This window comes from Melanotaenia boesemani, chromosome 8 (assembly GCF_017639745.1).
Source record: "Melanotaenia boesemani isolate fMelBoe1 chromosome 8, fMelBoe1.pri, whole genome shotgun sequence".
Classification (NCBI taxonomy): domain Eukaryota; kingdom Metazoa; phylum Chordata; class Actinopteri; order Atheriniformes; family Melanotaeniidae; genus Melanotaenia; species Melanotaenia boesemani.
Window position 1 is genome coordinate 25,054,737 of NC_055689.1, and position 12,566 is coordinate 25,067,302.

The 12,566-nt window shown below is 37.5% G+C and overlaps 1 protein-coding gene across 1 annotated transcript; it reads left to right on the plus strand.

Moving 5' to 3' along the window:
• The first annotated feature begins 24 nt into the window (after positions 1 to 24).
• Positions 25 to 11,420, plus strand: LOC121645277 (noelin-3-like). Its single transcript, XM_041993703.1, has 6 exons — positions 25 to 391; positions 2,945 to 3,088; positions 4,361 to 4,516; positions 5,633 to 5,852; positions 6,874 to 6,980; positions 9,711 to 11,420. Exons 1-6 carry the CDS (start codon positions 323 to 325, stop codon positions 10,386 to 10,388), a joined length of 1,374 nt encoding a protein of 457 aa, XP_041849637.1. The 5' UTR covers positions 25 to 322; the 3' UTR covers positions 10,389 to 11,420.
• Positions 11,421 to 12,566: the final 1,146 nt, after the last annotated feature.

The following is a 12,566-nucleotide window of genomic DNA, read 5'->3' on the forward strand; positions in this document are numbered from 1 at the left end:
CTGGCTTCATTTAAAGTCGAGAGAGGCGGGTGAATGATGTCATATCCGTGAAGAAGGGTCCCTGAAGGCAGCCCGAATTTTCGCTGCATGCATTCCCACAAACTTTTTTCCCTCCTTGCAGTGAGGAGGTTTCTCCCTGCTGCCCGGATGGCACGCGTGACAGGGACGAGTGGATGGATGCGCCCACCTCTTTGCCAGGAAGTCACGGCTTTTACCACAGTGTAGTAGACGGGGTGACGCGGGCATACGGACAAAAACTTGCGTGATTTTTTTTTCTCCTGTTGTCGCGGAGGAAGTGGGGGAAAACGCTGTAGCCGACAGAATGTGGCCGCTGTCCGTGGTCCTGAACCCGCTGATGTTTCTGCTGCTGTTCGGCTACTGCCCGACAGTGGTGAGTTTCCAATAAAAAGATGCCTCATTTTTTTCCGACAGAAAATAAACTTAAAATACAAGCTTGGTTTAACATGCTATGTTATAACTAATAATTATAGGTGATTTAAGATGTATTAAACGTGGTTGGAGTATTTGATAATAATGATCCGTATTTCCCTAAAAAGACAAGGATGAGTCACTTCACTCACTTTTTGTCTTCATTGCCATTTTTTCTGAGTCTTTGCTTATAGTGTTGTCATATGTACACACGGGAATTTACAATAAGTTGCAAAAATCCGTACACAAAACATTTTGCAAATAATTTATATTACGTAGTGGTAGAGGTGCAGCCACACTCACATCACTTTGTTAATTGCTTAAATCTATTTGGGGTAATGCCAGATACATAACTCACTTTTAAGGGAGAGAGTTATCTCATTGTAAAACTAAGAAAATACATAAAATGTAGATCTAAAACCCTTCTCAAAAGTAGCTCCTCTAAACATCTTTATATTTACAGATTTCTTTTAAAATGCCAAACTTGCTATCGGTTTAACAGCAAACGTCTGTTGAAGCTTTTAAATGGAAATGTGTTGGGGAGAATTATCACTAATTAGAAGAAGCAGCTTGCAAGCCATTTGGAGAAGAACAATGGTCGATTAGGTTCATCCCACCCATGCAGAGTACAGTCCGTTTGCCAGTGCCTTGATTGCAAAGCAGTTTCCTCACCTTGCCATAACTGTAAGAGCTGTGCCGACAGAACATTTCTCATTTGCTCAGAGACAGAAAATGTTCTCAGGCTGAAGAAACACTCATTCAGATGGGTGAAAAAGTTCAAATAAATGTTCAAAACAAAAGAGAAACCAGCTGTCTGGATTATTTAATGAGAGAGAAACTCTTCACAGAGTTCCTCACAAAGTAAAGCCAAAGTGGTGAGTGCATCTGGCTTGGCTGAGCGACAGAATCATTTTCATGTGAGGAAATGTGAGAGGGAGAAGAGGGGAAAGGATGTGCGTCACTCATCAGACAAGAGAAAGACCATTTTATCAGATTAAAGAAACTATCCTCTTTTCAAAGCAAAGAAAGAGAAATAAGAGCTAAGGATGCTGCTTCCCCTCCAACTTTGATCCCATTCAACTACGGAAACACAAGACAGAGGCAGATTGCTGCAGCAATTATGATGCACCACACTATTCAGTTTCTTTAATAATTCCTTAGACCCCAGCAATGCAACCACATGACCTCCAGATATCACATCTTTTCTTCTGCTGCTTCTCACTGTGGTTTTGATTTTTATGCAAGGGATCCTGAGTTTAAGAGCTAAGGTGTGGTATATGTTGTAGTAATTAAGATATAAGATGGTAAATGTAAAAAATGTTTAAATATGGTTGAGAAATTAGGGTTGAAAGTTTTGGTTTGAGCTACCAGATATTTCTTAAAAAACTACATTTTGTGTAAGGACAAGAGTATGAAGTGGCAAAAAGCAGCTTCCTAGTGGGTGAAAATGATAAATCAAACACCCTGGTGTGAGCCATCTCCCTGCTGTGATGTTTTTTTGGTGTTTTTTGTTCATAGAGAGCATTTTTTTAATGGCCAATGCCTTGTCCAATGGCTAGTGTTTTTAAATGGCTCAGACTGATAGGTAAGAATGAATGGGAGAATGAAAGGATGTCTGCACTATGAAAACAGTATACTTCACTTTTTTATCTTTAGACTTCAAAGGTTGGTGGATGCCAACATTCATATGTTTCAAATGCTATTCTTCCTCCAGATTTAGCTTTAGGATATACAACAACATCTAAATAATGACTGTTTTTCTGGCAAAGAGGCTGATAGCACAGATAAATTTGCCATCCGCAATCAAAGGTTGGCAGGATTTGGCTGGAGGCTTGTTTTAATTTCCCATGCTGACAGTAAATAGCAGTATTCTTCAAATACTAATGCTGTTTGTGAGCCTGAGAGTTATAAAGTTTTCCAGCACTCCAGCAGACTTTGATCAACATATTTGGAACAGGGTTAGTTTTAGCTGTTTTCACTCTGACATAAGTGTGTGGTGTTGCATTCAAATATCCTGCACAGCTTTGTGTTGTTCAAGCTTTGCATTTTTGTACCAGGGAGTATATTAAATGTTTATTAAGGGCAGAACAGGTTCCCACAAATCAGGTTTATCTCTTTCTCCCAGCTGGATTTTTCAGTTAAGGCACTAGAAGGCCTTTTAAGGAGAAACAGAGGGGTTTCTACACTCAGGTTATTCATCAAGGCCTGAAAACACTATTTATTCTTGAGGAACTGATTCACTGGAGACAATATAGTGTGAGCAGAAGAACATCTTACAGCAAAAGCACTTTGTTCTTCCAAAGCTGAAGCTTTTTAGTAAGCCAGTGGAAATTGATGGTGTCAAAGCTTTGGGAACACAAGGCAGAAGAGTGATGACCCATGAAGAATAAAAGTAGCAGAAGATCACAGCTGTGTGCTACAGTTTCACAATAGTAATAACATCATTAATTTATTTGTGTGTCAGTGATAATGTTGAGTGTGTACATATGACTGTTTTGTGGCTCTTTGTGTGCAGACCATCCGGCCAAAGGAAGGGTGGCAGGTGTACAGCTCAGCTCAGGATGCAGACGGACGTTGCATCTGCACGGTGGTGGCACCTGAACAGAATCTGTGTTCTAGAGATGCCAAAGGCAGACAGCTCCGTCAGCTCCTAGAGAAGGCATGTGCATACTCTCGCACACGAGCACACACTCTCACTCTAGCACAAGCATCCGCTGTAAGCAACCAGCACACCTGAATTCATATAAACATCGCATCCATTTTCAATCGTTATTCATGGAGTTTTGCTGCTGTAATCCTCAGAGAAATTGCACCAGCCTGGGCCATAACACAATTTTTCTCTTCTGCATATATTATATAAGTGACATCAGCTGAATAACACCTAGTAAAGGTGAAAATGTTTTTATCTCACCCTAGCACAGCAGTAGCTCTTCAGTTTTTGCAACAAATGCAATCATACTGTGATATTTTTAAGAATTAAATTACATGACAATGTGGTTTGTGTTGCTAAGTAGACCGTCATCATAAATTAAGCTTTGTGATACTGTTGTCATTGTTTTTAAAATAAACCATCCTCATTTATTTTTATTAATAAAAGGTGGACTTTGAGTCACTTTCTAAAATGATTCATGTACACAGCTGACAACATTGGGAATTGAGGTACAACCATCAAATGTAATGTTATGCCTCCTCGTGACAGTTGTGATTTCGCACATCATCTGCAAGCCAACACATAGCACAGCGCTGGCATCACTTTCCCCATTGACTGTGAGATATACTACGAGGAAACACTGCCGTTACTTACATTTTGATGTTGTTTGCCAATGCATGTGCTCTATCATTCTCAGGGCCCTCTGACACTAATGTACTAAGCTGCCTCAGGGCATCAGTGAGGCCATTTCAGGATCTCTCTGCCAGAGACAGAAAAGAACACAATATATGAGTGTTGTGCCACTTTGCTACTGATGTGCTCCAATAATGCGGGTTTTTTTATAATTAGAGCCAGAGTGAGAAGAAAAGGGACCACATTTCTTCTTGTTCACATGCCCCATATCCCAGTAAGCTTTTGTTAAACCAGAAAAAGGCACTATACAGTCTCTGCATCCAGTCTCTACTGTAAAATATGTTATCAAAAGTAGCAGATTAAATAGTTTCCGTGTGACATCTGAAAAACAGCGGAATATTGGTTTAAAAATGCAGAAACAAACAGAGCAAGAAATCTGCTGTGTTACAGCCCCCAAACCTTGTGAAATTAATTTGAAGCTATAACCTGCTCGTTTGTTAAAAGACAATCATGTTGGAGGTCAAATTGTTGATTTGTTCCACGGGAAGTTGGAGCACGGCTGGTGACTGAACGCCTGAACAAGAAGGACATTTTAATCTGGTGGTGGACGGAAAAATCAATGCTGCACCTTTTCATTCTTTTCAAAAGGTGCAGAACATGTCGCAGTCAATCGAGGTGCTGAACCTGCGGACGCAAAGAGACTTTCAGTATATCATGAGAATGGAGAGCCAGATCAAAGGATTCCGGTCGAAGTTCCGGCAGATCGAGTCAGACAGGAAGACGCTCGTCAACAAAAACTTTGAGGTATCTTTTCTGTTTGATGTTTAACTGTGTGAGAAACATCATAAGAAAGCCCGTCTCAGGATACCTGATAAAATACCTGATAAGATACCTGAGAAGCCTTTTAAATTGTAAACCGTCATTCACTATAAAATTATTACAGGTCTGCTGCTTGCTGACCAAGGACAAGGTTGTTTTAAAGTCAAGACAGAGTCGGAAGGCAGCACTAAATGTGTACACCAAGTCATCTGTTTGACCCATAAATAGGCAAAGGCACATGCTGTAAATAAAGAGAATGCTTACATGGAATTTACACTTCCACCTTAATGCCCTTATCTCTGAAATCATTGTATTCACATCTTTTCCTTGTGTTCATCACTGCTTCTTTCTGTCACAACTTTTCTTATCTAGGATTTCAGGTGTCAGATAAATGGATATAATTGTGCTTAAAGGTTTATAAGCCTTTGAATAAAGACCTGATTGGGAGTATAACTGATACAATATAATTAATCTGGTACTGTACTAAAGTGCAGACTTCATAAAGTAAAGACTTCGAATCCTTGCTTTTTTATTTTGTTTCTTCTATTTCTTTATCGTTTTTTGTAGCAGCTTCATCTGGATGAGCTCCCCATGTAGGAGTTTGGACTTCACCAACCCATAATCAGACAAACTGTGTACAAATGAAGATAATTCAAGAACACAACCCACTTTAAGATTAAGACATTCAATAAACATTCCATGGCTAATAAAATTATAAATATAGAGAAATGCTTAAAAATTGTTTTTTTGGGTAAAATCTTGATTTATTTATTTTTTTATTTATTTTATTTTTTTTTTGGTTTCACCTCTTTTTCATGACAAACTTTGCTGTTCACAAGCTGCTCTGCTAGATATGGTTTCTTTGCTGGTTTTCCATTAATGGAATGAAAAGATGCTTTTTTGCTTCACTTAATGGAAATCAATCAGAAAGAAGAGAAGGAAGAGCATGCCTTTTATGCCAAACAAAGAAGGTAGATAATTATTTATATTTATATTTATGGAGCACTGGTACTTGTAAAAGGATGCAGATATTGCATCAATTCAACATTGCCATACTGACGCTATAATTTCTACAGCGAATGGCCTTTCTGTTTGTTCCAGGAGCTGAAGGGAAGGATGGAGTCATTGCAACCACTGATCCCTGTCCTGGAGCAGTATAAGACAGATGCCAAGCTCATTTCCCAGTTCAAAGAAGAGATCAGAAACCTGTCCGGCGTGTTAATGGGTATCCAGGAGGAGATGGGAGCCTATGACTATGAGGAGCTGCAGCAGAGGGTCGTAAACCTGGAGAATAGGCTCCACAACTGCATGAGCAAACTCAGTAAGTCTGTCTGTTAAGAGCAGCCACTGGCAGATTTGTCAGATTGGATACAGACAAGAAGGCGCAACAGAACTTTTACCCAAATTTTAAAATATGCTACAAGTTTCAGAATAAGTCTATCATTAATTTATTTATTTAATCTAAATCTGAAGATATATTTTGTTAAGATAATTAAGCTTTGTACTGTGACTCTATGTAAACTCAAAAGCAATTGTCTTACCTTCAAGTTTTTTTTCAATTTGATCAATTCTTTTGTAGTCACTGAAAAGCATTTAACTACATTACTCCAGTTAAGATCAATTTTGCCTTGAGAGCAGCCTTGCCTTTGTTAAAGGGTTGCATAATTGAAGCTCCAGTTTATCAGCTGCTCAATTATCAGTCATGACGGTGTGCATTCTTGTCAACAGATGCGTCCTCTGAGGACATGTCCTGAAATCTGTTGAATCTGCTTAAGCATTCATTGTACAGATGTTTGATTGATTCAGTAAAAAAAACTTTCGTACTTATGATGAAAATAGGAAACCTGTGTGTGTTGATAGCCTTATTGTCCTTTTGGCACATTTAAAGTGTGAAGAAAGATAAATTAAATGCAACTTGGATGCCTCAAAAATCAAACCATGTTAGATAAATGATTTCCCCGGCTCTGACACATGGATGGGTTGTATTTTGTCTGAGACTTGTTATCATGTACTTTCATTTTTTGCATCAATAGAGAAAAGTGCTAAAAATTTAACTAAGCCACCTCTTGCCATTCCAATCATAAAATTGGAATGTGCCATGAATTGTTAAAAGTAATAAAACTTTTACTTTTTTAGGTGCACAAAATTAATTCATTTTGTATAATACTAGTTTTGCCAGAAAAAGACAAAATGTTGGATAATGTACAGTATGCTGACTAGTCAAAAGACTTAAAGTCAACAAGTTAATTTCTGAGTTTTTAACAACATCCATCTGGTCATATTTTTTTTCAAGATTTGGTTTTACATCCATATTTGACTGAATCTGTGTGATGTGTTTACAGCATGTGGCAAACTGATGAAGATCACTGGGCCACTGACAGTGAAAACTTCAGGAACCAGATTCGGAGCCTGGATGACGGACCCACTGACCAATCTCAAAAACAACAGGGTGAGCTAATGTGCATTTCTTTCTCTTTTTCATTAAGAAAGTTCTCTACATTTAGACCATTAAAGATTGAAAAGTTAAAGTGTAGTTTAATCTAAGCCATAGAGGCTAATTCACTCTATTTATTGTTGAGGTTGGAGCAGTATAGTAAAATCTGGGTGAAGTAGGAACCCACTATCTACTGTTGTCATTCTTCCTCAGTAATCTACAACACAGACATGCTGGATTTTAAATAAATATAGAAGGTGATAGTGGCCATGATGGAAAAAAAAAATCAACATCATTATCTTGAGCTAATGCGCTAACAGTGTATGTTATTCTAAGATAACAAGGATTGTTTTCTCAATATTTTGAAAAAAGTTGTGATAAAACAAAGGTCTCTTTCTTTGTTAGAATTCAGAAAAAGCCAGGAAGTGACAAAACACATGCTTGCCTACGTACTGGCATACATTCTAACAAACTTAAATTAAATTAGCTGCTAACCACAAATTTCCAAGCTAACTTTGATCATATTGTGTTTTTGAGAAAACAAGGACAAGTTATCTTGGGATAACTTGAGATAAAAAATGTACTAGTGATGTCAAGACATGGCCACTTTCAGCTTCTGCAGAAACGTTAATCCTAGTTACAACATAAATGTGTTAGAAAACAAGCCATTGTAATTTCTTTTCCAATGACTGTGGGAATTGTTTTTTAATTTAGAATCTCTAATGGCAAAATTATCCCTATCTCTTCATAGTAAAGAATCCTTTAAAAAATTCCTGGATCCTGGCAGTGATCAGGATCACCCCCAAACATCTAATCACTTGTTCCTTCAATCATTTCTAAGATTTCCTAAAAAAAATAATCGTCAAAATCCATCCATAACTTTTTGACTTAAGCTGCTAACAGGCAAATAGACAGACAAACCAACGCCACTGAATAGATGACGTTTTATCAGTGATTATGGTGAAATATTTAATCAATATCTTCAAATAATTAGTGATTATAGGTAAAAAAAACTATAGACTAAAAGATGGACAGAGCCTCCGTGATGTCACCTGTAGGGTTTTGAAGAGCAAAATTGAAGCTCGTTGGGTGTTCCCACCGTCGTCATCTTGGTAGCGTCACGCAAAAATGGGCAAAGAGGTCGAGCTGAGAGGGGGACTGTGAAGGTGGGGGTGGATGATTGACAACCATCAAACTCCGAGCTGCCTGTAGTTTAAAGCTAACCAAGCTAAACCCGAGCAATGGTAGCTAACCAGCTAATGGAGGTAGGCTGGCTAAAGCTAAGGCAGGCCAAAGCTAAGGCTAACGCTGTTACCGGCTAAAAACCGTGGTTATGCTGCGCTCTCTGCAGATATTGAATACCTGTCAGTCAAAAGGACACACCCCTAATTATTCTTTCAAGTTTCAAGATTAAATAACATCCAAACAGATGAGTTAGAAAAAAATTCACCCCCCTCACAGTTGTCATGAAGGTGACCTAATAATCCTGAAATGGATTTTTGTACCAGGCTTTAAACATGTTTATTTCTGCTGTAAAGTTGGCCTTTTTAACATGGGAGTCTATGAGGATTTGCTCTCTTGTGGAGCCAGCCAGTAGTGGATGAGGGGTGAACTGCAATTTTTTTGCACTTCAGCATAGGCTTCACATTTTACAGGCAGAAGTTAATAAAAACCTTTTAAACTATTTTGAACATATCTTTTTTATGATGATTATATTTTAGCTGAAAAAAATGCTCACTGGAAAGATGCAGCGTAAATATAAATAAATGGTACAAACTTCTATTTTGTATCTAAATAATGAGCATCAGTTAATGTTAGTATTGATACTGTGAGCCTGTCTAATCACATTCACTATAAATCACTATACTTTATTTACAAGCCATTTTTTCCAGTAGGTTTGCAGGATTTATACATTTTTAATATTTTTGTTTAAATAAAGGTTTACGCTTCAATATACAACCAAGAAAATCCTGGTCTGCCCAGGGCTAACATTATGTATATTCAGATATCTTTTGCTCTCTGGGTTATAATGGCAGTTTTAAAGTCAATGCTATTATTATTTTAGAGCTACTTTACCTTTTTTCTTACCTTTACCTATTCCTATGCTTGATGCCTGAGTTCAAACATACAATACAAATAAAACATCTCAAATAGGCGTGGATGCTTTTAACTGAATGTGGGGGGAAGAGAGAAAAAAACTTGACAAATCGTTTTCACTGTAATAACTACACAGACTTTCCATTCACATGTTTTACAGAATTTCAAAAAGCTATTATTTAAGGTACAAGACAGATGAATCTTCGACTTCAGCAATTATCCTGGAAGAGCTGATCAATGGCCAGAATTTAAAAGATGTTGTATCTTCAGCGCAGAAAATAAAAAACTGAGGAAACTGTTGATTTGTACAAGAAATTTAGTCATAGAATACCTTAGATTAATAAAAAAAAAAAAAAAGCTACATTATAAAGTTTTTATTTTTACATTTAGTGTGAAAATGCACTGTGTGTGTGACCTTGACCAAATGGAATCAGAAATCTTTGTCAGCAGGTTTACACACACATTTTCTTTGCTCTGTATGAATAGACACAGCAACCGACTGTATCATATAAGAATATATTTTCTATATGATATAAGATTATGAGTAACATTGAAAGAAAATAGTGCAGATCCAAGCTAAGAAATTGTATCAACACTTTTCTTTTAACTGACCACTACAGAAAGTTGCCTGTATGTTTTTCTCCACAGGTTTGGTACATGGACAGCTACACCAATAACAAGATAGTAAAAGAGTACAAATCCATGGCAGACTTTGTGGCAGGAATGGAGTCCAGAACCTATAACTTGCCTTTCAAATGGGCTGGAACCAACCATGTGGTGTACAACGGTTCTCTGTACTACAACAAGATGCAGAGTAACATCATTGTGAGGTACAGCTTCGAGACAGGCCGCGTGGTCACGCAGAGGGCGCTGGAGTTGGCAGGCTTCCACAATGTGTACCCGTACACCTGGGGAGGCTTCTCAGACATCGACCTGATGGCAGACGAGCTGGGCCTGTGGGCGGTGTATGCAACCAACCAGAACGCAGGGAACATCGTCATCAGCAAGCTGAACCCTGACACACTCCAGATCATCAAAACATGGAACACAGAATACTCAAAGAGGAATGCCGGCGAGTCCTTTATGATATGTGGAACTCTCTACATCACCAACTCCCACCTGACAGGTGCCAAGGTGTACTACGCCTACTCCACCAAAACATCCACATATGAGTATACAGACATTCCCTTTCATAACCAGTACTTTCACATGTCCATGTTGGACTACAACGCCAGGGACCGTGCCCTCTACGGGTGGAATAATGGCCACCAGGTCCTATTTAACGTTACACTTTTCCACATAATTAAAACTGAGGATGACTCTTAAAGGAGGAACCTAAGCTGTAAAAGAAAACAGAAAACATGAGAGGTTGTGCCTGAACATTCTAATTAATTTTATATATGTGTTAATTTATTTAATATTTCTTATCAATTTATTACTTTTTCTTTTTTTATGACTTTTACTGCCACTAGTTTAATTCTTTATATGAAACATAAGTTGAGAAAGATGTAATAAGGCAGCACAACATGGAAATAAATTCAAAGTATTTTGAAACCCACTGCAAACTCATTCTGGACTAAATGATGGCACTTTAATGTGGCAATTTCGGCTTTGGCATGTACAAATGAACTGAATAATTTCTGAAGCTCCTGTTTCTTGAATAAAAGCTTTTCCAAGAAGTAAGAAGTTATGTTTATAATGGGTTCCTCATTTAGTCATTTATTCACACTCCTTAATTTATTCACATTTTGACTGTGTTCATTAATTGTTCGTTTTGTTTCTTTTCTGTCTTTGCCATTAATTCATCACAATCTGCTAATTTATTCCTGCTTTTCACTGCCTGCATTTAGCTTTCAATTTGTCTTTGTACTTTTCCTTTCAAAGTTTTGCACTTGACCTTGTACAAGACAGTGAGAAATGTGGTGAACCATGATGCACCTGTATAGTTAATGTACTTCGCTTTTCTTAGTGTCTGTGGAGATTCTCAGCCATCATGGTTAGGGATATCTTGAAGTACCAAGTCGAAGTACTTAGCAAATACCAAAATCTGGCTGCCTTTAACTTAGTACTCTAAGATATGAACTTTTTTGTAACTTCAGCAACAGTTTGTATGCCTTATTCAGTGCCGTTTGTTCTGTAAGCCTAAGGAAACCAGCTCTCGTGCATGAATGTTGGTAATCCTAACGGCATTTTTACTGTAACTCTGTGTATTTTGTATTTGCACAACACCCAATTCTCCTCCATTTGAGCTATTCTCATGGTACAGATCCATATATACACTGCAGTAAATTAGTTTAATATGCATTCAGTTGTGTAAATAAGATGTCATTCATAACAAAAAATAAAGTATTGTTTTCATTAAAAGGGTGTAGTGTGTATTTTTTTTTTTTCATTTCGTAATTTTAGTCACTTTGTTTAAGATAATGACAGGCCTAATATAGTTTTGTATTTTTAAGTACATTAAAGGTCAAATAGTCCCTTTTTCTCAAGATTGTAGGGGATATACCAAGAGGTCCAGGAGAGATGGTGAGGAAGAGACAACAAAGAGAATCACTTTGCACTGACTGGGTTTGTAATAGTGAGACTACCAGCTGCTCAAAAGGTGTTCTGTAAGAAGTACATTTAGTATTTTGGCTAATGCATTCTTACTGTGTTGTTTAAAGGTAACTATAATGTAAATTACCTTATTACGAAGGCTGGTAACTTAAAGAAAAAGAAATAAAGTTGCAAAATGGCAAAATACCACTGGTTGCTCATAGTCATCCTCCTGCCTTCATTTATCTACATGAAACCAAATTAGTGCATTATGCTCTGCTTTGTGCATTTTTACCATGCTATTTAATGCAAGCAGGCTAATCTAAAGCTGCACATCTCCATGAAAGATGATCATTTAAAACTAAAAGAAGAAAAGAAAACAGAATTTAAACTTGTTGCTCACAGCTAACCTCATGTCCTCATATCCAATTTTTTTGGGCCATAAAAAAAAAATACTGAGCATAGTCCATGAGGAAATATGAGATGGAAAAATGTCCTATTCATTTAGGATGGTCCAGAGTTCCTACATAGGAAGCATATAGCTGTGTTATGGCCACCACTACTGGGCCATGTTAGGAACTTTCCAGAGCAAAGAAAAGACAGTTTGACCAGATCCTCTGTTTTTCCTTTGCCAGTCTGTTCTCATCATGAATTCCTGTTTGGTTTAAGTTCAAATGGATTATTTGGATACCCTTCCAATGTTTCTCTAGCATCTTTTGTTTTAATTAAATTTTCTTTTCTTTTTTTATATCTTCTCCAGAAGTTTGTCTTGACTTTGCCTGCATTAATTCAAATTTAAAAATTTAAATTTAAATTTAAATTAAAATCTAAATTCCTTGTTGCAAATCATGGACACATCCTCAAGGCTGATGAGAAACATCTTAATTCTTATCAGCTCACAATTCAAAAGCCAGCATCTGAGATGGTGTCGGGGTGCATTAGTGCACATAGCCCAGGGTACTATCTAGG